The sequence below is a fragment of the Agrilus planipennis genome, unplaced genomic scaffold (assembly GCF_000699045.2).
Source record: "Agrilus planipennis isolate EAB-ADULT unplaced genomic scaffold, Apla_2.0 scaffold35, whole genome shotgun sequence".
Taxonomy (NCBI): Eukaryota; Metazoa; Arthropoda; class Insecta; order Coleoptera; family Buprestidae; genus Agrilus; species Agrilus planipennis.
This window is the reverse complement of record NW_020438957.1, coordinates 864,012-888,759: the sequence shown is the minus strand read 5'-3', so window position 1 is coordinate 888,759 and position 24,748 is coordinate 864,012. Positions and strand designations below refer to the sequence as shown.

The window sequence follows — 24,748 nt, the reverse complement described above, 5'->3', positions numbered from 1 at the left end:
AAGATTTCAGAACTAATACAGATTTTTCATCTAAAAAATGTCTTCACAACATACATCACGTTCAAACACCGTTACTTCTGCAAATATCAATATCGACGATGTTTCTGCGCAGAAGCCAGGTAATGTGAATGTATCTAAATAACAGCTTCTAAAATTTTATAACATATTTCAAATACTGCCTGTATTGAAAACAAACTAATTACGAAAAACAAATTCACTACATTTGTTTAGGCATTACATATTTTTTAAGCAATAAAATTCACAAACGATTTACTAGTTCTTTAAACTATACATATATCACTGCTTATGGTAGTGTGATCACCAATTTGTAAAATGGGAGAATTGTTTGGGTTGTTCTTTTAAAATTTTCGGTTTTTGTAGAAACTGATTCAGAAATTAAGGTACCTCTTGAAACGAAGTCAGATAGCAATTGTAACTTATTTCAATCACCTAAATTTTGCCAGTTAATAAAGGTAAGTCTCATACATTTTGTTAGTCTTTAAGGTTATGACACTACTTTTTTTAAGACTCTTCTCCAAATGGAAAACAAAGAAGAATTTCAACCGAAAAAATCTAGAGTGGACTTAGCTTCATTACCTACTAGGCAGTATTTGGATCAAACTGTGGTGCCCATTTTATTGCAAGGCCTCTCGTACTTATCCAAAGAAAGACCTCCAGAACCAATAAATGCTTTAGCTGCTTTCTTATTGAAACATCGATCGACTTATGAAGGAAGTCCAAATAGTTCTCCACCAGAAACTGAGAGGAAGAGCTGAAACTTATAGACTTATTAGGCATGCTAATAAAATTTTAAGTATAATATTTGTGTTTCTATTTTATTCACTAGTAAATTACATTTCTAATACAATTTTTAAATTGATGTTCAGAGTTAGCTTTAAGAATATTATGGTCATTTGAAAAAAAAAATAGACCTGATTACAAGTCATTTCAATTTGAATAAAATCAAATGGGAAATTAAAATAATAAAAGCGACCTCTTTACAATTGAGCCACAGCGCTCATTTTAGTTGAGGATTTTTTACATTTGAAAGGGTAAAAATTGTTTTAACCACTTATTATAGAGGTAACAAACGTTAAATTAAAATGTTAGGTACTCTTCTTAAAACGATTTTTTTTTATGTTTTTAGATGTATCCTTTGAAATTCCCGAACCATACCGTCTTAAATTCTTGAGTCAATAAAAGGAAAACTTAAATCCACTTTTCGGACATAATAGAGTTGTCTTCTTTGCGTTTTCAATTAGCACCACTGTACATCATAGGAATGCATTATACGTGAGAAGTCATACGTCTGACAATATTTTTTCGTCCTGTGTATGTGTATGTGATGAAGGATAACGGCAAAACATGTACACGTGTGAATCGATGCAGCCTATAAAAGCTGAACTACTTCCATTGTAGAAAGGAAGACGTAAATAAATAAAGTTTATATTTCAAGCCTTTTTACTCTTCTCAAAAATAATAAACACAGTTTCCATTCAAAAGTGATTGCTATTTCCGGAAGTGTTCCCAGGAAACAAATGTTTTAAGCTATCGTTTAAAACTGCCCTCTGATCAAATAAAAAAGTAGCAATAAATATTTCATGGAGTATTTTAAGACCGGAAATGGTCAAAAATATGTTTGACCTGATTTTTTTATCTGCATTTTTCTGTGGTTTTATTTATTACTGTATTACTGTTTACAAAGACCTAAATCTGTACATTTTTTAATTAAATTTCCAGTAAGATAATCAAATATAGATATTTTCAGCAATTATGATTATTTCGTCTTGTTTTGGCATGTAAATATGAAACTGTGAGGATTTGATATCTACCTGATTCAAGAAATTTACAAATATAGCTGCTTGCAATTTAATATTTCAATACTACTTATTCATCATTTAATGGGACGTTTATTTTTACACATGAATATTTTATACAAATACCCTCGGGTCTTTACTCCAATAAACTGTAACTCCTATCATCATGATAAAACCATAAATTCGACCACTTCATTAATATCTAATTAAGTTACCTACACAACTTAGATTTTATTTGCCAGGGGTTTTTATAAAGTCGATAAAAAAGGAGTGATCATCTAACTGACTGTTAATTAGAACTACAGTTTGTATAAAAAGAAAACGAAACAAATAACATATATTATAATATAGAGGCTATAGTTTATTGCAAACTAAATTTATTAGTATTCAGTTTTTACCAAAGAATTCCAATAAAATTAGATAGATAGGTATAATTAGAAAAACACATAAATCTTGTCAAAAAGAACAAAGACTTAAAAAATGGTAATGCGAAGGTAAAACCACAAACATTACTTTCAAAATTATATAATTTCCAAAATAACGAATAAAAAATTCAGAACTTTAAGGAGAGGAACTGAATGCCTTCTTTAAATCGAAAGCAACAACCTAATGATTTGAATTCAAATGGTATACATTCATTTGATCATGTCAAAATATGCTGTTCTAAGTTGTACTTAAACCAATGTCAAGTTATAAAATGGTGTTAATACAATTCTTATAAACAATTACTAATATAAGTAAGAGCCCTTTTCATACAAACAAATACAAGATGTACAATTAGGTCCAAATGGATACTTACCAGTGTAGAACTATTTATTGTTGAATTTCCATTCCTGGCGACACATAGGGCACTGTTGATTTACTTGTTGAGACTGAAGCCACTTGACAATGCAGTGCATATGAAAACAATGAGAACATTGGCCCCAAACTAGTGGGCAGTCATCACCTGGTAGTTTACAATCTGGACAGCAACCATCAAAAGGCATGCGACAAATACCGCAATTATCATCATTTGCTACCCATTTCCATGTAGCAACTCCAACCCAATCTTGAAAAAATAAATGTTATTAAAATTTACAGGTTATATTTTCGAAAAACATACTTACTTTTGATGGTCACTTTCATGATCCCATTAGTCGTGAAAACAAGAGACAACTTTTGACACTTAAACGTTATATTATTTGGCAACTGTTCTTTTATAATATAAACTGAAGATTTCAGAACTAATACAGATTTTTCATCTAAAAAATGTCTTCACAACATACATCACGTTCAAACACCGTTACTTCTGCAAATATCAATATCGACGATGTTTCTGCGCAGAAGCCAGGTAATGTGAATGTATCTAAATAACAGCTTCTAAAATTTTATAACATATTTCAAATACTGCCTGTATTGAAAACAAACTAATTACGAAAAACAAATTCACTACATTTGTTTAGGCATTACATATTTTTTAAGCAATAAAATTCACAAACGATTTACTAGTTCTTTAAACTATACATATATCACTGCTTATGGTAGTGTGATCACCAATTTGTAAAATGGGAGAATTGTTTGGGTTGTTCTTTTAAAATTTTCGGTTTTTGTAGAAACTGATTCAGAAATTAAGGTACCTCTTGAAACGAAGTCAGATAGCAATTGTAACTTATTTCAATCACCTAAATTTTGCCAGTTAATAAAGGTAAGTCTCATACATTTTGTTAGTCTTTAAGGTTATGACACTACTTTTTTTAAGACTCTTCTCCAAATGGAAAACAAAGAAGAATTTCAACCGAAAAAATCTAGAGTGGACTTAGCTTCATTACCTACTAGGCAGTATTTGGATCAAACTGTGGTGCCCATTTTATTGCAAGGCCTCTCGTACTTATCCAAAGAAAGACCTCCAGAACCAATAAATGCTTTAGCTGCTTTCTTATTGAAACATCGATCGACTTATGAAGGAAGTCCAAATAGTTCTCCACCAGAAACTGAGAGGAAGAGCTGAAACTTATAGACTTATTAGGCATGCTAATAAAATTTTAAGTATAATATTTGTGTTTCTATTTTATTCACTAGTAAATTACATTTCTAATACAATTTTTAAATTGATTTATATCACTGCAAAGGACAGGTTGTGTTCAATTTACTGTGTTCCAATTTTATACAATTAGCATTAAGTGCATGACAAGTTTTGTAATACTTAACGTTTTACTTACAATAAAGAAATGTAGAACTTACATCTGGTTTTTAATCGTTAATTTGTGGGGACATTCCTAGCACAAACATAAAGAGTACTTATAATTTACTATTTTTTAAAATTTTGAGCAAGTTTAAATATTAATTAACAAATTAACTTTCAACTTAAACTTATTCAGTGTAAACCCTATTGTCGGCCATCATTCTTTTTTAATTGTTGTCACAGTCGGCCATCATTCTTTTTAATTGTTGTCGCAGTCGGCCATCATTCTTTTTTAATTGTTGTCGCAGTCGGCCATCATGCTTTTTTAATTGTCAACGTCGGCCATCATGATTTTTTGATTGTTGGAGTATTGTTGTCATGGTCGGCCATCATACTTTTTTAATTGTTTTCGTATTGTTGCCACAATCAGCCATTATGATTTTTTAGCTATTTATTTACATTTATAATAAAATCAAAAGAACAATTTCTTAGTTTATTTTACAACAAAATAAAAATGATTATTCGAACAGAAATTAATTTACAAGAAAATATTGCCAATTTTACATATATGAGTATTAATTATGCAAATAAATAGTTTCAGATAAGTAAAATTACTTAGGAATGTAATATTAGGTACACCTTATAAGTATTTTTTTCTTGATATAAATTATATTAATTCTGGCAGGGCACTTCTATGTTGTTTGAGTCGATGTTTTTACCACAAAGGCACCTGCGACTACCTCTTCCATCAGGAACGCAGAAGTGCCCCGAAGGGCAGTTGTTTTTAAAATGTTCACAAACATTTGTGAGCGATGGACAACGTTCTGGAACTGCGACTAATCCATAAAGTTTGTTTCCAGTACCACCCAATGGTACATCTAGTGGTGGCAAACGTTTAAGGGAATATTTATCAACTCGTTCGACTTTTTTCCTATATGTACATACACATCATCAATTAATTACTTGTTTTTAATGAGACAATTGACTTACGAAATCCAGTCTGACCAATAAATCGTTTTGTCAGTAACGGCTATTCCAAATGGATAGGTACAATTGACCGCAATTATATGTCTTAATCGACTATCTATTTCTACGCATTCCACATTTTTAGTTCCAGCATCAGCATAACATAATTGTTCTGTTTCAAAATCAATGGCTAACGAATTTGGCAATTTTACATTATCACCTTGTAAAAAAGTTTGACGATCTGTACCATCGGCGTTAGCCCACTCAATTTTGGGTCCCCTTCGGTCCCAGTCCGACCAAAATATTTTACTAGAATTTAACGCTTTTACTAATGGCGATAGTAACCAAGTTCTAAACTTTTTTAATTGTGATGAATATTTTTCAATAAAATTAATTTTTCGGTAAACTTAATTGAAGATATCCAAAAAAAATTGTTACAACCATACAGCCTACTTATACACATAGATACTGACCCTCTTTGGGGATGAACTGCAATCCCTCGTGGATTCACTAAACTCGTATTGAATAAAACTTTTCTTATTTTTTTGTCAATGTTTGCTACTTCAATTGTATCTTTAGTTGAATCAGTCCAATAAATGTTACGGGACACCCAATCTACACTCAGTCCCTCGGGTGAAACAATATCTAATACGAAAAATATATAAATACGCATCAGTTGTTACTTCTTGTTGTTTTTAAAATTATCGTTACCTATTGCTATAAATTTAGCAACTGAAGATCCGTTATAGAAAGCACTCAAAATAGTTCTACCATTAATATCGCTCCAATAGACCCTACCGTCGAAGCAATCAATGTCTAAACCAACGGCAGTTTGATGATTGATATGGATTGGTCGTCCTGGATTCTTTTTGGAAGCATCGAAGGGAATTTTTAATGTAGCAACTCCTTGGTTAAGTAAAAGGAAATTGCCTTCGTGAACGGGGGTTTCCTTGCAGTGTTTACCATCACCACTAAACCCTGGTTGACACTGGCATACGAACTCTCTTTGAGAATTTGTCACACAAACAGCTCGAGAATCGCAAATGTAAGGATCAACGTGACAATTTTTTTCTGCGAAACACTGTTTTCCATCACCATGGAAACCCTCGTTACATTTACACTGATAAAAACCATATTCTTCGTCGTAAATACATGCTGCGTTTCGACCACAATCATTGGTGACATCACATCCTACAGTGGAAGTTATACGATTTGGAAAAAATAATACTGGCGGTAAAAATAATTAAAAAAAAAACAAGAGTTCATACCCAGTGGTCGAGGATTACACTCATTAATTCCATCTCCAATATACCCGTCTCTACAGCTACAATAATATATTTGGTTTTCTCTGTCATAAAGGCATTCCGAGTTATCTACACAAATAGCTGCCCCACACATGCCTTCCACCTTATTACAAATATGTTGAGAATCCCTTTCCATTCCCTCTTTACAATCACACTCATAGCTTTGTGATTCTTGATTGTATCTACATTGCTCATTGGTAGGACAATCTTTATCGCCTCTGCACGCAGCTATTGAACATTTTATTAATACATACAACATGAAAAAATGCATCAAAATGATACATTTTAAATATATCATAACATTTAAAAAAGATTAAAATAATTCGAAGTGGTCTGTATTTAAAAGATTGCCCAAAACGTACAAAAGTGTGAGACTTCGAACCAAATAAAACATTTTTAAAAAGGGTTGACTATTGTGGTCGTTCTAATATTACCTAAGATTGAATTGAACCTACCCAATTTTTGACATGATTTTCCATCACCTTCGTAACCAAAGTCGCATACGCATGTAGATTTACCAACTGTGTCATTGTATTTACATACTGCATGTATATCGCAAATATCAGCTTCTGTGCAAGACACTTCTGCTTGCACGCAATCATATCCATCCCCTTCGTACCCAAAATTGCAAATACATTGGTAACTACGAGTGGCTTGTACATAAATGCATTGGGCATTAATGTGACAATCGCTTAAATTCTCACACGAAGCTAAAAAAATATAAGTTTGAAAGAAGACTCTACCCATAAGGGCTCTTTTGGCCTATTAGTAAATAAGTCAATCTCCAATTATTATACTATATTAAAATCTCGGTAGGTATATAGTAACGTCGATCTCACTATAATGGGAACTTTATCTTCATGGATTGACAATTACTTTGAACTGAAATTTTTCACTTTGTTAATATTCTTTTTTAAATTCTTATACGACGTGTGGCAATTGAGTTCCTAGAATTTAGTTACTTATAACTTTCCATCTAATTACACTACGGGGTTACAACTCACTTGGTTGTAGTAATTAGAAGACATTCTTTTAGTGCTGGTAAAAGTTTGAAATTGGTAGGTGATTTCTATCTGTGTTTTTCGTAAGTTAAGTTGCAAAAACGAATGTCTCAAATAGTCAACAAGGTGTAAAATGTGGTGAAAAACCTTCTGAAATTGTCGGCGAAGTGTTTAAGAAAACTTTTCAGCAGAGAGAGAGAGAATTGAACGACGAACGAAAGCAAGGATGTTTAACGCCATGATGAAGAACCTTCAGATCGTTTTTCTTTTTTGATATTTAGGGTATTATCCCCCGCGAGTGTGTTCATTTTTTCATCTTGACAACGGTACAAGCATTCTTAGTTGGTTGTTCGCGAATGTTTGACCAAAAATAGTATCCTCACGTTGTCTTATTCCCTCTATGGTCCACATTTAACCCCATGCAACTTTCTTCTGTTCCCAAAAGTGAAATCTTGCCTCAAGGGTAGGTAATTATCATGACGGCATAGATAGATGAGGTCAAGGCAGATGTGACGATGGTTCTAAACGGTATAGAGTCAAAGGGCAACTACTGTGGGGGACCGACCATACATTATTGGTTAAATCTTTATTCATGTGTGTTTTATACACATATTCCGGGAATCTAATTGCCACACCTCATGCATGCGATTTTATTCTCAATGATAACTGCTTGGATTTAATAAAAAATCTTGATATAACGACATAAAATTCTAAAACCAAATATTTTTTTGTATACCGAGGAGAAGTAAATGACATAAGGCTGAATTTTCTTAACCCAGAAATCCCTACATATAGTAGTTTCTTCTTCGACAGTCTCATTTACTTATCTACCTTAATCTATTTTTATCTATTGGGTAATTACCTATTTCCGTTGGTTCATCAACTTGTTCCGTTTCAGTAACTGTTGAATAAGTTGAAGTTGCTTCAGTGTCAGGTACACAGTATCGTTCCCCATATTTTTGGTAACCTTCAGGACACCAACAGTTCCCTAAAAAGCACTGCTGATTAATCGTGCCAGGCTTGAGACTGGTTTCAGCTGCTGTGGTGGATTCAACATCTAGTATGCATTTATCACTTTCATGTTTTTTGTAACCAGTAGGACACCAACACGTTCCAAGCAAACATTGTTGAATAACGACGCTTTCAGTCGTTGATTCTGCAACTGTGGTTGTATTGGAGGGACGACAATCGTATCCGTCTCCTTCATACTCTTCTATGCAGGAACAGCGGTACTGATTTGTTTCTGGATCTGGGGAGCAAACTCCATAAGGAGAACAGTTGTTCGAGTAATAGCAGCTTTCAGTTGTTTCGGCCACACATGACTGATCGGAAGCTCTTGTAAATCCTTGTAAGCACTCGCAATAGGCAAAAGGATTTTCTTTGCATTCTGAGTTTTCCGGACACGTTACTGAGTAGCACGATTTCGTCGGCTCGCAAAATCTTCCATTTCCTTCATATAGATTATCACATCTGCACAATAGTAGATCAGAATGGTAATTTTATATTGTAATGCGTTGTCCTTTTTTATGTATAATTAATAATATAGGTATAAGTAAGTTTAGTGGTTAATTAAATTTGGAAAATTTAGACAATTAGGCAATAATATTGACTGTCCGGACATGATAGAATAAATGAATAAATGAACAATAACAATTAAATAATAGTATACGTACATTGACAAAGTTTAAAAACATACGAAGTTTTACAGGATGATCCATTAATAATGAGAAATATCGAACTGGAAAATCTTGGGCTCAACAGGTTAAAATTTAATCCAAATCACGTAGCTCGTTGCTGAGTTCTGAGTATATAAGTAAGTAACATTGTTTTAACTTTGTACTGAAAATTCCACTCGTAGCCTGCAATTCCAGAAGGGTCAAACTCTTACCTGACCCTGTCGTAGTAATTTCGCCTTATCATAATTTAGTGTATAGGTACGTAGGGTACAGTACCTGATACAGAGACATCAAATAGTTTTAAAATAATGGACACAAACCTTTTTGAAGTTAAATCTTCATTTTTTGAGCTTAAGATTCCAGTTCAAATATTTCCCATCATTTATAAATCACTCTGTACGTTGAAACGCAATACTTTGGGGATATTCAGTGTACAATTTTATTGTATTATTTAAAAAATACTCGAATGCAATTTACAAAACACTGGAACACCAGCGCGAAAAATTGGTTTATGATGCAGAGGTAGAATAATGGCTCCGTAACTTTCTAGAGCTAGAATAATAGTTCCTTTACTTAAGTACCTGCATGTGAATGATCCTTTATGATTAATACATTGTGCGTTTTGATGGCAATCATTTAAACCAGCTTGACATTCATCAATATCTTGGCAAACTTGTTGATTGTCGACGTAAATGTATTGATATCCGGGGTTACAAACGCAACGAAAAGAGTCATTTTCTACCACACAAGAACTGTCTGGACCGCAAGTACTTTTACCTTCATCGCAAGGATCCTTTTCTATGAGAAATAAATAAGACCTTGACAAGTCTCATATCTCTATAAAATTTATCTTACGGACCTGTTAATGATGTTACTTTACTCGTTAATCCAAATCTGATAATCTGCTCCCTACTTTCGTAACTTATAAAGTTTTTGGCAACTTTTAATCTCCAAGTAATTCTAGAGGGTACATCACCATATGGACAATAGGAAAACACGATGTTTTGGTTCACATTAATTGGTATTCTAATTTCATCTTTATCAACTGTAATGTACTTAACGTGTCGCTCTGAAATAGACTGAACAGTACCGGGGGATGTTAGAGTCAACATTTCTTCATATGCGGGCATTGAAATCTTCGATTCGCCGGGTATTTTTGGGGTTTCTCCTTCTATCTTAGTTTCCAGGCGAAGCTGATCGAATACATCAAGACCCAAAAATTTAGTATGGATTGTTACTTTTTTGTTTTCTTGGGGAAACGTTNCTGTAATGTACTTAACGTGTCGCTCTGAAATAGACTGAATAGTACCGGGGGATGTTAGAGTCAGCATTTCTTCATATGCGGGCATTGAAATCTTCGATTCGCCGGGTATTTTTGGGGTTTCTCCTTCTATCTTAGTTTCCAGGCGAAGCTGATCGAATACATCAAGACCCAAAAATTTAGTATGGATTGTTACTTTTTTGTTTTCTTGGGGAAACGTTATTGTTGCAGTGTAGTTAAAGATACCCCCCGTCAGTTGAAAACCGTTTAAGCTGTCGCGTGATGGTTTGGCAAATAACCATCCAATTATACCTCCCAAGAGCTGCAAAGTTTGAAAATCGTAACCAATCGAAAGGGGAATTTTTGAGAGAGCTGTGTAAGTACGACCATCAACCATAACAATATATGATTGGAGATCTAGATTTGTCAACGATTCGCCATTTATATTGCCATTAACTTTGCCGTTAACTCTTAGGGGTGCATCTGTATTATAAGATATTTTATATGGTATAGTTTAGGGATAATACTTATCTATTATCTTACCGTCCTTTATACAATGTTTGCCATTGCCGTAATAACCTGTTTTGCAATGACAACAAAATCCTTCTTTGTAATCTGTGCATTTTGCGAAAGTGTTACACGTAGCAGCGCCTTTTTCGCATGTTTTTTGAGAATTAACTCCTCTATCTAAGAATTGTAATTGATCAATATGTCTTTAATAATAGTAGACGACAATTGTTTAATAAAAATCGGGTCAATATACCTTTAAAAACATCCGGTTCAATGATGGCAATATCTTCTCCGATAGTGCCGATACGAAATATCCAAACACCATCTATATTAACATTTGATAATCTACAAAGTAATTGTAGGAAGTTATAAAAATTATAGGAAATAATATTAATGAATGGTTGCATATGAACAATTTGTTCAGCAACATGTACAATGTGCTGCTAATAGTTTTTATAGATCATGTCGATGATGTAGGAGCAACGTTAGGCAATTTTACAGTATCTAATTTTCTCGCATTTTGAGATGAATTTTCTAGTTTTAAGGCGGAAACAATTATTTCATGATGACATTTGGCACACTTAATTTGTTACATTACAGGAACTAAGTCAATTTGCAATAATACTCTAACTACCTACCTCTTAGTCAAAATTTAACATAATTTTCTGTAAAACATTTGTGTAACAATTTTCAATATTCTTGACTTATTTATTACGACCAAAACGTCATTTTATAATATAATATTTATTTTAGTTGTTTGTAAACTTACTTCTCCAAATTTTTAACCTGGTTTGTACCAGATCCGGGTAAGAGGTAATATCTCCTTTCCTCGGAGACAAAACCAGCCTGGGCTCTAGCATCAGGAAGCCCTGATTCGTGCCCAGACCCCTGAATCCATTGTATCCCTCCTTCAGGATAAAGAAATTCCACGTAAGATTCCTCTCCATCAGAAGCAATAACTACTTGAAACGTGTTTAGCTTATCAGTACCCCCAGAATGATATCCTACTGAGGACCAAGTCACAATAAATAGGCTCGTGGGTTGATAATCAGTGGCATCAGTAAAAGAATCGTGAATATTTTTTGCTGCACGTTCGAGATGGTTCGCATCGTCAGTCTCATAATAGGATATTGTACCCGAACGAGTTATGTCTACATTGGAATATAATGGAGCTATTATCGGGTAATCTAAAGGAAATTCTATATTGAAAAATTCCGGAATTTCCGTTTGGAATGATATAAGTCCATTTGCATTTACCTGTGAAAATAAATTTCTTACCACTAACAAAAAAGGATGCAGGTGTTATATTTTGTTATAATTTATAATTTAGCCTAAAAAGGATTTACTTAAGCAAAATATTTTTTCAATATTTAATTGTTTCAAAATCTTATTTTACCAATATACATACAGGTTGTTTTTAGTTTAACTGATTCTGTCGTCATTCGGGTCTAAAAGACGATCTTATTGTAATATTTACAATGATTTGCTAGAAATCTGAAATCTACAATTCTGTTGAAGGTGCTGTCTAATCTAGATACCTATATGAGTTCACCCTATTTTATAATATGGAAGAGTATAATTAAAAATTAAAAGGAAGGCTCACCCCTAATTACCACTTTATTTAGCATTATCAACGCGAGACTCGTTTAACTGATTCTGTCGTCATTCGGGTCTAAAAGACGATCTTATTGTAATATTTACAATGATTTGCTAGAAATCTGAAATCTACAATTCTGTTGAAGGTGCTGTCTNATTCGCCATTTATATTGCCATTAACTTTGCCGTTAACTCTTAGGGGTGCATCTGTATTATAAGATATTTTATATGGTATAGTTTAGGGATAATACTTATCTATTATCTTACCGTCCTTTATACAATGTTTGCCATTGCCGTAATAACCTGTTTTGCAATGACAACAAAATCCTTCTTTGTAATCTGTGCATTTTGCGAAAGTGTTACACGTAGCAGCGCCTTTTTCGCATGTTTTTTGAGAATTAACTCCTCTATCTAAGAATTGTAATTGATCAATATGTCTTTAATAATAGTAGACGACAATTGTTTAATAAAAATCGGGTCAATATACCTTTAAAAACATCCGGTTCAATGATGGCAATATCTTCTCCGATAGTGCCGATACGAAATATCCAAACACCATCTATATTAACATTTGATAATCTACAAAGTAATTGTAGGAAGTTATAAAAATTATAGGAAATAATATTAATGAATGGTTGCATATGAACAATTTGTTCAGCAACATGTACAATGTGCTGCTAATAGTTTTTATAGATCATGTCGATGATGTAGAAGCAACGTTAGGCAATTTTACAGTATCTAATTTTCTCGCATTTTGAGATGAATTTTCTAGTTTTAAGGCGGAAACAATTATTTCATGATGACATTTGGCACACTTAATGTGTTACATTACAGGAACTAAGTCAATTTGCAATAATACTCTAACTACCTACCTCTTAGTCAAAATTTAACATAATTTTCTGTAAAACATTTGTGTAACAATTTTCAATATTCTTGACTTATTTATTACGACCAAAACGTCATTTTATAATATAATATTTGTCTTAGTTGTTTGTAAACTTACTTCTCCAAATTTTTAACCTGGTTTGTACCAGATCCGGGTAAGAGATAATATCTCCTTTCCTCGGAGACAAAACCAGCCTGGGCTCTAGCATCAGGAAGCCCTGATTCGTGCCCAGACCCCTGAATCCATTGTATTCCTCCTTCAGGATAAAGAAATTCCACGTAAGATTCCTCTCCATCAGAAGCAATAACTACTTGAAACGTGTTTAGCTTATCAGTACCCCCAGAATGATATCCTACTGAGGACCAAGTCACAATAAATAGGCTCGTAGGTTGATAATCAGTGGCATCAGTAAAAGAATCGTGAATATTTTTTGCTGCACGTTCGAGATGGTTCGCATCGTCAGTCTCGTAATAGGATATTGTACCCGAACGAGTTATGTCTACATTGGAATATAATGGAGCTATTATCGGGTAATCTAAAGGAAATTCTATATTGAAAAATTCCGGAATTTCCGTTTGGAATGATATAAGTCCATTTGCATTTACCTGTGAAAATAAATTTCTTACCACTAACAAAAAAGGATGTAGGCGTTATATTTTGTTATAATTTATAATTTAGCCCAAAAAGGATTAACTTTAGCAAAATATTTTTCCAATGTTTAATTGTTTCAACCAGAGATACAGACGAAAGTCAAATACTATATATATATTGTTGTTTATCTTATTTTACCAATCTATATACAGGTTGTCTTTAGTTTAACTGATTCTGTCGTCATTCGGGTGTAAAGGACGATCTTATTGTAATATTTACCATGATTTGCTAGAAATCTAAAATCTGCAATTCAATTGAAAGTACTGTCTACTGTAGATATATAAGTTTACCCTATTTTATAATATGGAAGAGTATCTTCATACATTTCTTTTTGTTCTATAAATTAGTTTACAGAATATGTCGATTCTTCAAAATAAATTGTTTTCGTAATAGCCGCAGTTTCAAATCATCTTCAAACAAACGTAGTAATATTTGATAACCGTATTTGGGGCAAATTTTGAGGATTCGGTTATTTGTTTTTACATATAATTTCATGTATCTAATCATTAGATTGGTAAAAATGAAATGAATCGAAGAAAATCATGTAAATGTACTACAAATATGCGAGTATGTACGTATGACTATTATAGGAACTAGTTATCACTCAAACAAGTATACAGTTCATTAATTAATAATAGAATGTGGAAAAGAAAACACATTAGGACGATGAACCTCAACTTTACACAATGTAATTAAGCATTTGACCTTTTTATCATTATCTTATGAACACACAGATACTAATTATACCAATTTTGCGAAATTTGGTGAACATTGACATAATAATCATAAAAAACATTTTTGTATAGTGTAAGACATAGAATGGAAAATATAAAAAATTAATAGCCGTTGAGCTGTTGATACTGGTTTCATAAACAGGATGTGACGTAGTAATTATAATTCTTTTAATGATAAAAATGGACACTCGGTATACTCTTCTCCAAATAAAAAAAATATAAATAGTCCGAAATGTACTGCTAATTTGGAAAACAAGAATATTTTACCACTTGCACTTGGCAAATGTATTAAGGATTGAAATAAATTATTTTCTAATTAAATAATATTACTCAATTGTTTTTCAATATTAATTAGTAAAAAAATTGTTCAGAGATGTAAAGGAAACTAGTAGAGGTATTTAATATTTCAATTTTTGGAATATGAACATCAATTTCATGTTAATTATTCCAATAACGGTTATAGTAGTAGTTATTTTCCGCAAAAAAAATATTACTGATAATGCAATAACATGTATCAAGACAGACAGAGATATCTTTTTGTTTTCTTAATAAATGTAACTAAAATTAGTATTGTTATTAATAAATTCAACAAAACATTCTATATTAAAATGAAGTATAACTGAGAGATAGTAAATTATTTATAAATTCTCTGATTAAATTTTTAATAGACAATATTATCAAATAAAAATATTTTAAATAAATTTCGATAAAACACACATTGCTTTTGATCTACATTAAATTTAGTGAAATTTTTGGTAATCCCTTTAAATCAATATAATTTGAAATGAAAATAAATTAAAAATATGACCATAACTTACGAACAACGATGAATATTTTTGTCCGTAAAAAATAATAGGAACTTTAAGTTTTATTTCCGGACTTGAAACCTCATCTTCTGGTGGCAATTTCTTGCCAATATCCTGATGGTCATAGAGTAAATGTTTAGGTATGGCCCGAACTAAAACTAGTAAAGAAACTAGTAGCAAACAGTAAACACTACTTCGAAACACCATTTTCTAAGCGCGCTCAACTCAAAGTGTGCCCTCTTCCGTTCTTTGGTACTTTATCACGTACATACATAAGTAAAATATCTCAGAGTTCACAGTTCAATATACGAACATAATGAATGCTGCCACATTATCTCGATTTATACTGGCCAATAAAGTTTAACTGTAATGGTCAAGTTTAATAATATGTTCTTTATATTCGGTATTATATGTTTAGCAAATAATTTAGGCCGAATGATACAGGAAAAGTTTAAAAAAAAATGGTAAAAAACCTACCTTGGTACCTTTATGAACTACAACTTTTAGGTTTTGAAATATTTAATTATTAATTAGTGCAAAACAAAATTATTTACCAATTTATGCAGATAATTAAAGAAGTAACCCCATTTTTTCTCCTCTAATAATTTTTGAAAAGAACTTCCCCAATATTAGGGATCTATGAAAAACAAGCAATACATCATAAGGGATTTGCAGATTCTAGATATAAAATAACATAATTAGATACATATATTTTATAATTAGTAAAATTTTGAAGGCTAAAATGGTACGGGATGCTAGTTCAAACTATTACCCATGCACTTGCAGATGTATATTACTGAGGGTAATTGTAATTTTGTTGTTTCTGATTTTCAGTAATATAAAACTTTAATTACGCCATAATGTAACAAATTTTCTAATGAATATATGAGGAATTACGTACGGTTTGTACTTTTTACTCTCAAAAGCTTTCGCTCTGTACGCCTTGAAATGACGTCATGCGCGTGCGAGACCGATTTCGGTGACGGAGTAGCACGGCATCCTCAGCACTATCTAGGTACTTACATTAAAAGTCTTGTAAGTCTGTACTTATAAAAAATATGTAGTAATAATTCTTAATTACTGACCATTACTATACGTCATTTTTAATTTTAATACCTAAATATATTCTGGGACTGTTTTAAGTTTTTATAAATTTTTCTCGAAAATGCATTACGGTTTTTTACCATAAGTATTAATAACTCTCTTCATCAACTGTACACCTTTTGTATCTTCTTAAAGATCAATATTGTTTTACTAATACATACATGAGCAGTGGAGTCATTTTATTTTGACGTCTAAATTCAACTGTTCCTCTATAGTCCACCCTTTATAAAAAGAGTAGATAGAAAATAAAATTTTTAATAACAAATGAATGAATTTAGTCTTTATTTTTACAAATATTTATTTCGCTTATACAATAATAATAATAAAGTCTAACAGCTATATTACAACTGAATTTAAATAGCAACAGTATAAAAAGTCAAATAAATAGATGAACCTTTACAAGTAAATACATTATGTTACTTATATACTATAAATACTTACGTGTATATAGTACATTGCTACAAAAATAGGACACGAAAAACTAACGAAAAATTCTTAAGCAACAGTATCACAAAAAAATTCTGGGTTCAATTTCTTATGGCATCGATATTAAGGGTAGTAAGTGAATTTTTGAGATCTAAAATTGACAAGCAGTCTTTCGCTTTGGGTAAATGTTTTTTTGTTTTTAATTTTAATTTTGATAAGATATAAATTTTTGTTCCCCACAGTTGGCGAGTATGATATGCAAGGGAGTTATTAATTTTTTTTTTTCGAAAATGACAAAAAATAATTTAGTGATTGTTTATATATACAATACAAATACAAAAAATTCGTACTTAAAGTCTTTCAGGTTTTATTTGCTTATATGTATGTATAAAAGTGCATTAAAATTTTCTTTTCTTAATTTTCCAAAGGGTCTGGTGTTTCCCTTATACTTATTTTTATCGCGAAACAAGCTGTCTCTGTTTGTTTCTCTCTTGTTTATCCTGACAACAGCCTTGATCCTGAGTAAAAAAGCTACTTATTAATTTGCTAAGCGATTTTTATTAGAAATGGGTTTCGGGAGGTTCGTCGATATATTTGCAGGTAAACGGATGTAAAAACCAGGAGCAAAACGATTTGTCATGCTTATGTTTGCATTTACCACGTTTTCCGTGAGCGCTGTGAGACAATCTAGTCGGTTCTGAATCTATACTAGAGCTTTCACTATCACGAACGACGCTGTCATAGCCACTTTCCGCTCTTCTCGAAATCGCTGCTGGACTGTGCTTCGATGTACGAGGCGTAGAATCATGTCCGCTGTCGTATTCTTCGGTCTTTTGGTTCAATTTAATAGAAGTTAGTCCAGCTTCTACGCTCGTTATCTTCGGATTGATCCTTTCCGTGGATGGAAGACTATTGGGAGGTGTCAATGGACGTGTGGTTTTCGCAGTCTCAGTCAAAATCGTCGAAACGTTGCACATCTTATGAGACAAAAAGGTCCCATTGTTCGTCAGTCTTTCGTTTTCTTCTTTTAAATTCGGATTCGAGGCTCCATCAGGATGTCTCAGGTATGCCAAATTGTCTTTGTACTTGTGACTGTACCTTTGGAATCGGGGACCCAATGAGGGAACGTCTACAAATGGCATGACCAGTTCTGTACTGCTGGCCGATAAATAAGGATCAGCATACCAATGTTGCGCTGTCGCTGGTCTAGACATACTTACTTTACAATTTTCACAGAATTTTTCCTGATCAGGGATGTAAGCTGGTTCGCTGTAAATACTGCTAGTTTCATGAGCTCCTACACCACCGATACCATAAAGCATATCAGACAACGACATAGATTCGCTACGATTGAATTGTTTTTGGTCGAACCGTCTATTTTGGATAAATTCCAGAGGAGAAGGGTTAACTTTCGATATCGGATTCGAATACACGGGGTATAACTGAGGAAATCGATTGGTTTCGTCGAAACGGCCGGGCCGTGGATTTTCAGGATCTTCGTAATCGTTATTGTAAGGATTGTATTTAGGATCATACCTGTTTCGAGGTAATATACGTTCTAGGTCTGTATAAACTGACATGGAATCCGTAAAGGTTGAAACAACAGTTAAATTTTCTTGACTTAGTATTCTAAGAGGGTGATCTAAAGGATTTTCTTGGTCTACTTCTGGTAAAGGATTTTCTAAAATACCCATACAAAAAGCTATATCTTCTTCGGTTACTTGTAAACAACAGTCTTGTGTAGGTACTGGTTCTAAAGGTTCTTCTACTTCAATTATCTCTAATATTTCATCATCACTGCCCAAATGTTCTCCATATTCGTTACCTTGATACTGATTTTGGCTTGAATAATTGGGATTGGACGAAAGTCTTTCTTTCAAAAGATTATCTAAACTTTCCAAAGAAACCTCTCTACTACTTAACGGTTGGATTAATGGCAACGCTGGAGGAATTTCCACAGTTTCATCTTCATCCTCTTGTTCTTCTTCTCGTTGAGTTTCGTAGGTTTCCTCGCCTTCGCATTCCTGAATGACGTCGCTATTTTTTCCGGCCGCAAGTTTCAATCCCGTTCTTATGGTCGACTCTTCGATGGGTTGCTGCTTGGACGTTCCAGCAGGTTTAACAACTTCACCATCACAAGTTTTGAATTGCGTTAATTCTTTAGTAGACTCTTTCGAAAGTTTGGGGTCGGCTGGTTTTCCGTGGGTGCCAGTCTTTTTCTGTATTTGAGACGTTTGGTGCTCGACCCATTTCCGGATCATATTTTTCTTGTGGCTATCCATGTAGCCATAACCGGCGGATATTTCTTCTTGCATAGGTCCATCAATCCACGTCTCTCGTTTTTTTACGTGACACGGTTCTTTCATGAGGTGTCTCGCTTCGGCGACTTTGGATTTCGAAATTCGCGGACCGTCGATCCACTGCTCGTCGCTGGCTCCATTAGGCGCGTGCTTCGCAGTCTCCGACGTAGACGATTTATTTCTGACAGACGCGTTTCGACTAGGTGACGATTTTTGATTGCCACTGTGCGCGGGTGACGTCCGTGTGCCTGGTGGATTTTTAATGGAGGGTCGATGAGTCGGCGTTTTTTCGTCGGAAGACGATTTTTGCGGCAGGGAAGGCTTTCCGGGTCGCTGTTCCGCCCCGGAACCCCTCAAGGCTTTGCTCATCGAGCAACGATTGTCACCGGAGTTAAGGCTGGGGATGTAGACCGGAGGGTGTTCGCAGTCAGTGGCGTCATCTGCAGGGCCCACGTAAATAACCGTGTCTGCAGATAAATCGCTGCTGGATGGATCGGGCTCGCTACTTGTGCCGGTCGTACGTGCCGCTTCTTCGCCCGAACTGCCCCCCGAGCTATTCCCCACACCTGCCGACACGAATTTTATCTTTCGTCGCCTCATGCGATGTATCCTGGACGCAAGTTGTACTGTTGTCAATGTGTCCGAATAGTTTTGAGCGAACGGCGATACGTGCGCGATCATCGCCGCATGACACGTCAACGAACTCAGGCAATCTTTTAAAAGATAAGTCAACTTGTGATCTTTGTAAGGAAGATGCTTTTGTCCGTTAAAAATGGCGAGCAAAATATTTCCGAGACCCGATAGCGGTATACCCCCGCTGGATTTGCCCCTCTCGGAGTTTCCCAGGTCGAACAGATGCAGTCGGCTACGGCCTCCGGCAACTGAAACAATTTTTCAGTGAATGAAGATCCCGATAAGACCGAGATAGGATTCCAAGTGACGTATTTTCTAAGGAAAAAGCATGCAAAGCAGGGCGATAAGAATTCCAATTACCATAAATTTTCTTCGCGACAATTAAAAGAAGTTTAAAGGAAAACTCCACCTTGGAATCAAGTCAAAACGTTCTAAAACAAATTCAAATTTTGCCAACTAGCCAATGATTAGTAGTAAGACATAATCACTTTCCCATGCATTAAAACTTCAACTGGAAAAATGGTTTTTTGTGTTAATTTAAAAGCGTCACTAAAATACAAAGGGTGGAATAGCAATAAGCAAAAGGAAAACCACCAAATCCAACGACAAAAGCAATCACCAAAGACACTTGCTTCTATAAAAACGAATGCGAACATAAGAAATAAAAGCCATACTTGAAGACAAGAGAAAAGCAACACAGAACAAAATGAAAAGCCTTAACTCAAACTTGAAAACAATGAAGGCGAGGTAAATTGCTACGTGCAAATGTGCATTGTATATAATCATGAGTGTTGCTTATTACCTCCTCCCTTTCCCGCCACACTGTATTGATACACGTGCAGAGTGAAGAGAAGGTGCGAGTCTCTGCTGTCTTCTTTAGCAGGTGCCCGACCCTCGATGGCCGCATCTAAATACTGTGCGGCCTTTTCGGCCGTTGGCACGCGTAATTCGCAATGAGGGGGCTGATTGCCAAACAAGGGGTCGTCTCTCAAATACATGCCCGGTGATTGTTCGGAATCTGAAATGAAAACAAAGCGCACCCATGAACGCGGAATGTATCAATTTGTCAATATCTAGCTAGGGTGCTGATACCTAAATAAAAATCAAAAATCCATTAACGTATTAAGTTTCCTCTTGTGATAAAAAAAAACTCGGAGATCCAGTCACTGTTACTGAAATTCAAAAATTTGTCACATGTGGCAGGGTTGAGAAAATTGATTTAGATTTTTGTTCAAATTAAATTCCTCCATGAACATTTCAATTTTCTTTAACGTCAATGTACAAACTTTGAACCCATGTGGTGGGAGTTAGCTCACTGCCTATTTTATATGAAAAATTAAATGAAAGATTTAAAAATAAGAGTGTACACTTCCTATTCAATTTAGTACATGGCTATTTATTTATATTCTTAGGGTGTCAGAAATCTGTCTGTTACCACTCTATTCATTTGTTTTTGCTAGTGCTTTCGTCGAAATTTTCGGTCCATTTGCTCCTGTTATTTTCGTCGCTGTTACCGTGATGGTACTGCGAAAAAGCTCGTCATTTGTTTTATTACCTTCGTTGTATCGCGTATACACTTACCTCATAAATTCATAAGTCCCCTGGCACTGAAATTTATTTTAATAAAACAACATCTTTCTCACTACGTGTCAGCAAATCTTGTACCTATCAAAACTTTTTTGGGGCACATCAAAACATACATACATGTTTTTATTATTTAAAATATGATTCGAATTATTTTGTTCTTTTACAGTTAAAAATGTTTAAGGTCCAAAATAAAAACTTACGTACAAAATCTTTGTAACTTTTACGTGTTTGTATTTTGGAAGGATCCGCAGACCTTATGTGAAGTTCGACAAACTTTTGCAGTACTGCTTTTGCAAGGTCGAAAGTATGCTCAGGATCATAATGTTATGGTAGGAAAAGACAATACAAACGAAGTGATTTTAAAAAAACATTAACGAATTTGATAGTATGTCAATTAAAATTTTAAAACATTATTTTAATTATAGGAAACTCCGAGCAGCCTTTTCACATAACATAATAAAGAATCTAACCGTTATCAGTTATCTAGATTGAATGTTGCAATGTACTAGCGTTTTACTTTTTAGAAGTTAAGTTAGAAGAAGTATTCAAAACTTAACTTTGTACTCGGATAAATAGACTCAAGCCCCGTTTCGCAATCTTCTCGGCGATGTAAAGTTCATGTAACATATTACAACATGAAAATGTCATGGATGTCGGGGATTTTTGTGCAGAAGTATTTGAGGTTGTAACTTCGCCTTGACAGCTCACGCTATGCTAGATAATGACAATGTCGTAGGGCGTTGTTATTGTTGCAAAATGTACTCACAAAGCATTACAACCAAAAGCGTGTCATTTCTACTTATTCTATAAAGGATGTGTAATGTACATAAAAACTTAAAAATTATGATCTTAAGAACCATCACAGAAGAATACATCCAAGAACGTAAAATGTTTTTATTATCAACGAAAAATCATTGCTAAACATGTTAACTTCCAAAGTGATACCTATATAAAGTGTCTAAAACAGTATTTCGAAGTAGAATTAAATATCCTAATGTATAAATGTTGTATGTTTAACGAGATAGTAGTTAAAGTTGGTCAACGTAGCCAGTTCCCAGCGGTTTTATGTGAGGAACTTGCTGAAACTATTATTGCACCTTTATGGATAGATCGCAGCAACTGCTTTCAACGAGGTAAATTAACAAGAACTTTAAAATTTTGCTTAATTACTTAATAGTCATCGTGGTTTTTAAGGTGTATTAGAAAAGTACTTTAGTTGTAAACCGTCCCGGCGCCTTCACCAAATAATGCATAAAAACTATTGCATATTAAATATTTTACGATCTATTTGTAACACGCTTCGATGACTTAACAACTTCCTGTTTGTGATTTCTTGATTACAATTGAGTACCTGACAGATAACTAACTGTTTGCGCAGTTAGCACATAGTAAAACAAGACAAGAGAAGTAAATGTTGTGTACGTTTTGATAAATGCTTTAGCAATCAATCACGTACAGCGAAGCGAAATAAAAATAGAAATAGCCTTAAGTCATTGATGTGCAACTGGGTATAATTATAAGTCCGTTAGGCCATTACAATCGCGAATAACTAAGTATCTGTCTATGTTTGCAATTGTAATTAAAGTAAATGTTGAATTAAATGAGTTACTTCCTTTATTATAAATTATTGCGCACATAAACGAAACAATTGTAACATTCTTCTCAAAATAATTGCGTGCTTGTGGTGAAGATTGCATAGACTGACCAAGGGAAGCGGACGTCATAAAAACTGATAAAAAAATGTAAAAATTTTCAGCAAAATTTTCTATATGCATGGGTCGATTTTGACCGAAAAAAACGCAAAAAACATCATAAATAATCATTGTTTGGCACAAATAAAGCTAACGAGAGCTTAGTTAGATCATTTATTGAACAATCTTTGATATTAGATGCGATTTATTGATGAATTAAGCAAAAATTTTCAGAAAAAGTTCGATTTTAACTGAAAAATACGTAAAAAAACACCATAAATAATAATTTTTTGACAAAAATAAAGCAAGCTACAGCCAATTCTTATCATTTATTGATTGAATATCGATAGATGCGGCACAAAATGCTTGCGCAAATCAAATACTAAAGAATAACCGAATTCATTATTTTATCATGTGTATAGGTGTATTTCTATGTGTTAATATGCTTTACAAGTACATATTTAATATTTTAAATTTTTCTTAGGTAATTCATGGAAGACTTACATAATGGTTAACGGAATAAGTTAAATTGAGTGCGTTGATTACGAAATCAATAAAATTGAAGTGATTTTTTTGTGACTTACCGTTTGAGTAGGACGACAACAGGTCTCTAAGTTGGTTCGTAGGACCACAAACTTCAACGGCGGAAACTCGAACTGAAAACCGAGCTCCGGTTTTTTGTTTCTGTTCATTAATTCCACGAAACAGCCACGATATTGCACAAGGAATTATGCCCAAAGTGTTGGTATTGTCTGGAGCACCTAACATTGTGTACGATTTTCCTGCAACAAAATAACAAAACTGTTGGACGACTTACATTTGAAACGTGAATTGCTATCAGAAGAACTATAACCAACTATTTTATTATACATAGTAATAAATCTAACTTATAGAGGATTATGAATTTTAAAAGTGGTGATTATAACTTCCATGTTGTTCACTTGTACAAATTGTTATATACTAAATTTTACCACACAAAACTAATCTTTATAAGTATCCCTCAGGAACAGCATTTTTTTCTTCTGGATAAAAAGGATCCTATGCCCTTTTCTGTACCCTAAAAATGTGTCTACAAAATTTCATGATGATCAATTGAGTAGTTAGGCGTAAAATCGACCGCATAAAAGTAATTTTTCTATCCCTCGGGAACAGAATTTTTTCAGGATAAAAGGTACCCTATGACCTTTCTGTATCTCTGACAATGTGCCTACAAAATTTCATGATGGTTGATTCAGTAATTAGTGTTTGAAATCGACCACATAAAATTTATTTGTTTCTATTCCCCGGAAACAGCATTTTTTCTGGATAAAAGGTACCCTATGTACTTTGCTGTATCACTGACAATGTGTGTACAAAATTTCATGATAATCGATTGTGTAGTTAAGGCGTGAAAAAGCAACAAACAAACAAACTCACATTCGCATATACGATATTAGTTAGGATTTACGAGGGTGGATTGATAAGTTTCCGGCCTGACCAAGAAAAACAAGGTTTTTAAAAATTTTTTTTTTTTATTTCTCAACATAATCTCCTCCAAGGCTGATACATTTCTCATAGCGGTGTTCCAGTCTATTAATGCCATCTCTATAGACTGATTCGTCAAGCTCCTCAAAATAACCATTTACAGCTTCGATTACT

At 33.7% G+C, this 24,748-nt stretch overlaps 5 protein-coding genes across 10 annotated transcripts in view; 2 read left to right on the top strand and 3 right to left on the bottom strand.

Annotated features, from left to right (window-relative positions):
* The first annotated feature begins 16 nt into the window (after window positions 1-16).
* LOC108744816 (protein dpy-30 homolog) lies at window positions 17-875 on the top strand. The gene is made up of 3 exons (XM_018480757.2): window positions 17-119; window positions 382-473; window positions 528-875. Exons 1-3 carry the CDS (start codon window positions 38-40, stop codon window positions 774-776), a joined length of 423 nt encoding a protein of 140 aa, XP_018336259.1. The 5' UTR covers window positions 17-37; the 3' UTR covers window positions 777-875.
* A 1,596-nt stretch (window positions 876-2,471) lies between these two features.
* LOC108744827 (anaphase-promoting complex subunit 11-like) lies at window positions 2,472-3,010 on the bottom strand. The gene is made up of 2 exons (XM_018480774.2): window positions 2,924-3,010; window positions 2,472-2,865 (listed from the first exon to the last, which is right to left on the bottom strand). Exons 1-2 carry the CDS (start codon window positions 2,940-2,942, stop codon window positions 2,627-2,629), a joined length of 258 nt encoding a protein of 85 aa, XP_018336276.1. The 5' UTR covers window positions 2,943-3,010; the 3' UTR covers window positions 2,472-2,626.
* On the top strand, window positions 2,959-4,036 carry LOC108744826 (protein dpy-30 homolog). The gene is made up of 3 exons (XM_018480772.1): window positions 2,959-3,147; window positions 3,410-3,501; window positions 3,556-4,036. The coding sequence occupies exons 1-3, from the start codon at window positions 3,066-3,068 to the stop codon at window positions 3,802-3,804; spliced, it is 423 nt and encodes a 140-aa protein (XP_018336274.1). The 5' UTR covers window positions 2,959-3,065; the 3' UTR covers window positions 3,805-4,036.
* A 421-nt stretch (window positions 4,037-4,457) lies between these two features.
* Window positions 4,458-15,675, bottom strand: LOC108744762 (nidogen-2). Of its 2 annotated transcripts, XM_025975053.1 has the most exons (14): window positions 15,382-15,675; window positions 13,296-13,783; window positions 12,780-12,871; window positions 12,560-12,703; window positions 10,206-10,669; window positions 9,785-9,980; window positions 9,507-9,723; window positions 8,112-8,719; window positions 6,704-6,958; window positions 6,213-6,476; window positions 5,656-6,135; window positions 5,418-5,589; window positions 4,969-5,253; window positions 4,458-4,909 (listed from the first exon to the last, which is right to left on the bottom strand). In XM_025975053.1, the coding sequence occupies exons 1-14, from the start codon at window positions 15,574-15,576 to the stop codon at window positions 4,651-4,653; spliced, it is 4,119 nt and encodes a 1,372-aa protein (XP_025830838.1). In that variant the 5' UTR covers window positions 15,577-15,675; the 3' UTR covers window positions 4,458-4,650. The 2 variants fall into 2 exon arrangements, with proteins under 2 accessions (XP_025830838.1, XP_025830836.1); XM_025975051.1 differs by lacking the exons at window positions 12,560-12,703; window positions 12,780-12,871; window positions 13,296-13,783; window positions 15,382-15,675 and adding exons at window positions 10,730-10,873; window positions 10,950-11,041; window positions 11,466-11,982 and having other exon boundaries at window positions 9,785-10,138; window positions 10,358-10,669.
* Window positions 15,676-16,798: 1,123 nt separating this feature from the next.
* Window positions 16,799-24,748, bottom strand: part of LOC108744840 (kinesin-like protein CG14535) — a 294,798-nt gene continuing 286,848 nt past the window's right edge. For 4 of the 5 annotated variants that reach the window (XM_025975061.1, XM_025975062.1, XM_025975063.1 and 1 more), the window contains 3 exons: window positions 23,695-23,892; window positions 20,635-20,850; window positions 16,799-20,080 (listed from right to left, as the gene is read on the bottom strand). In XM_025975061.1, the coding sequence (XP_025830846.1) occupies window positions 17,460-20,080; window positions 20,635-20,850; window positions 23,695-23,892 (3,035 nt within the window). In that variant the 3' untranslated portion in view covers window positions 16,799-17,459. The remainder of the gene's footprint in view (window positions 20,081-20,634; window positions 20,851-23,694; window positions 23,893-24,748) is intronic. The other variant, XM_025975064.1, reaches the window with a different exon arrangement.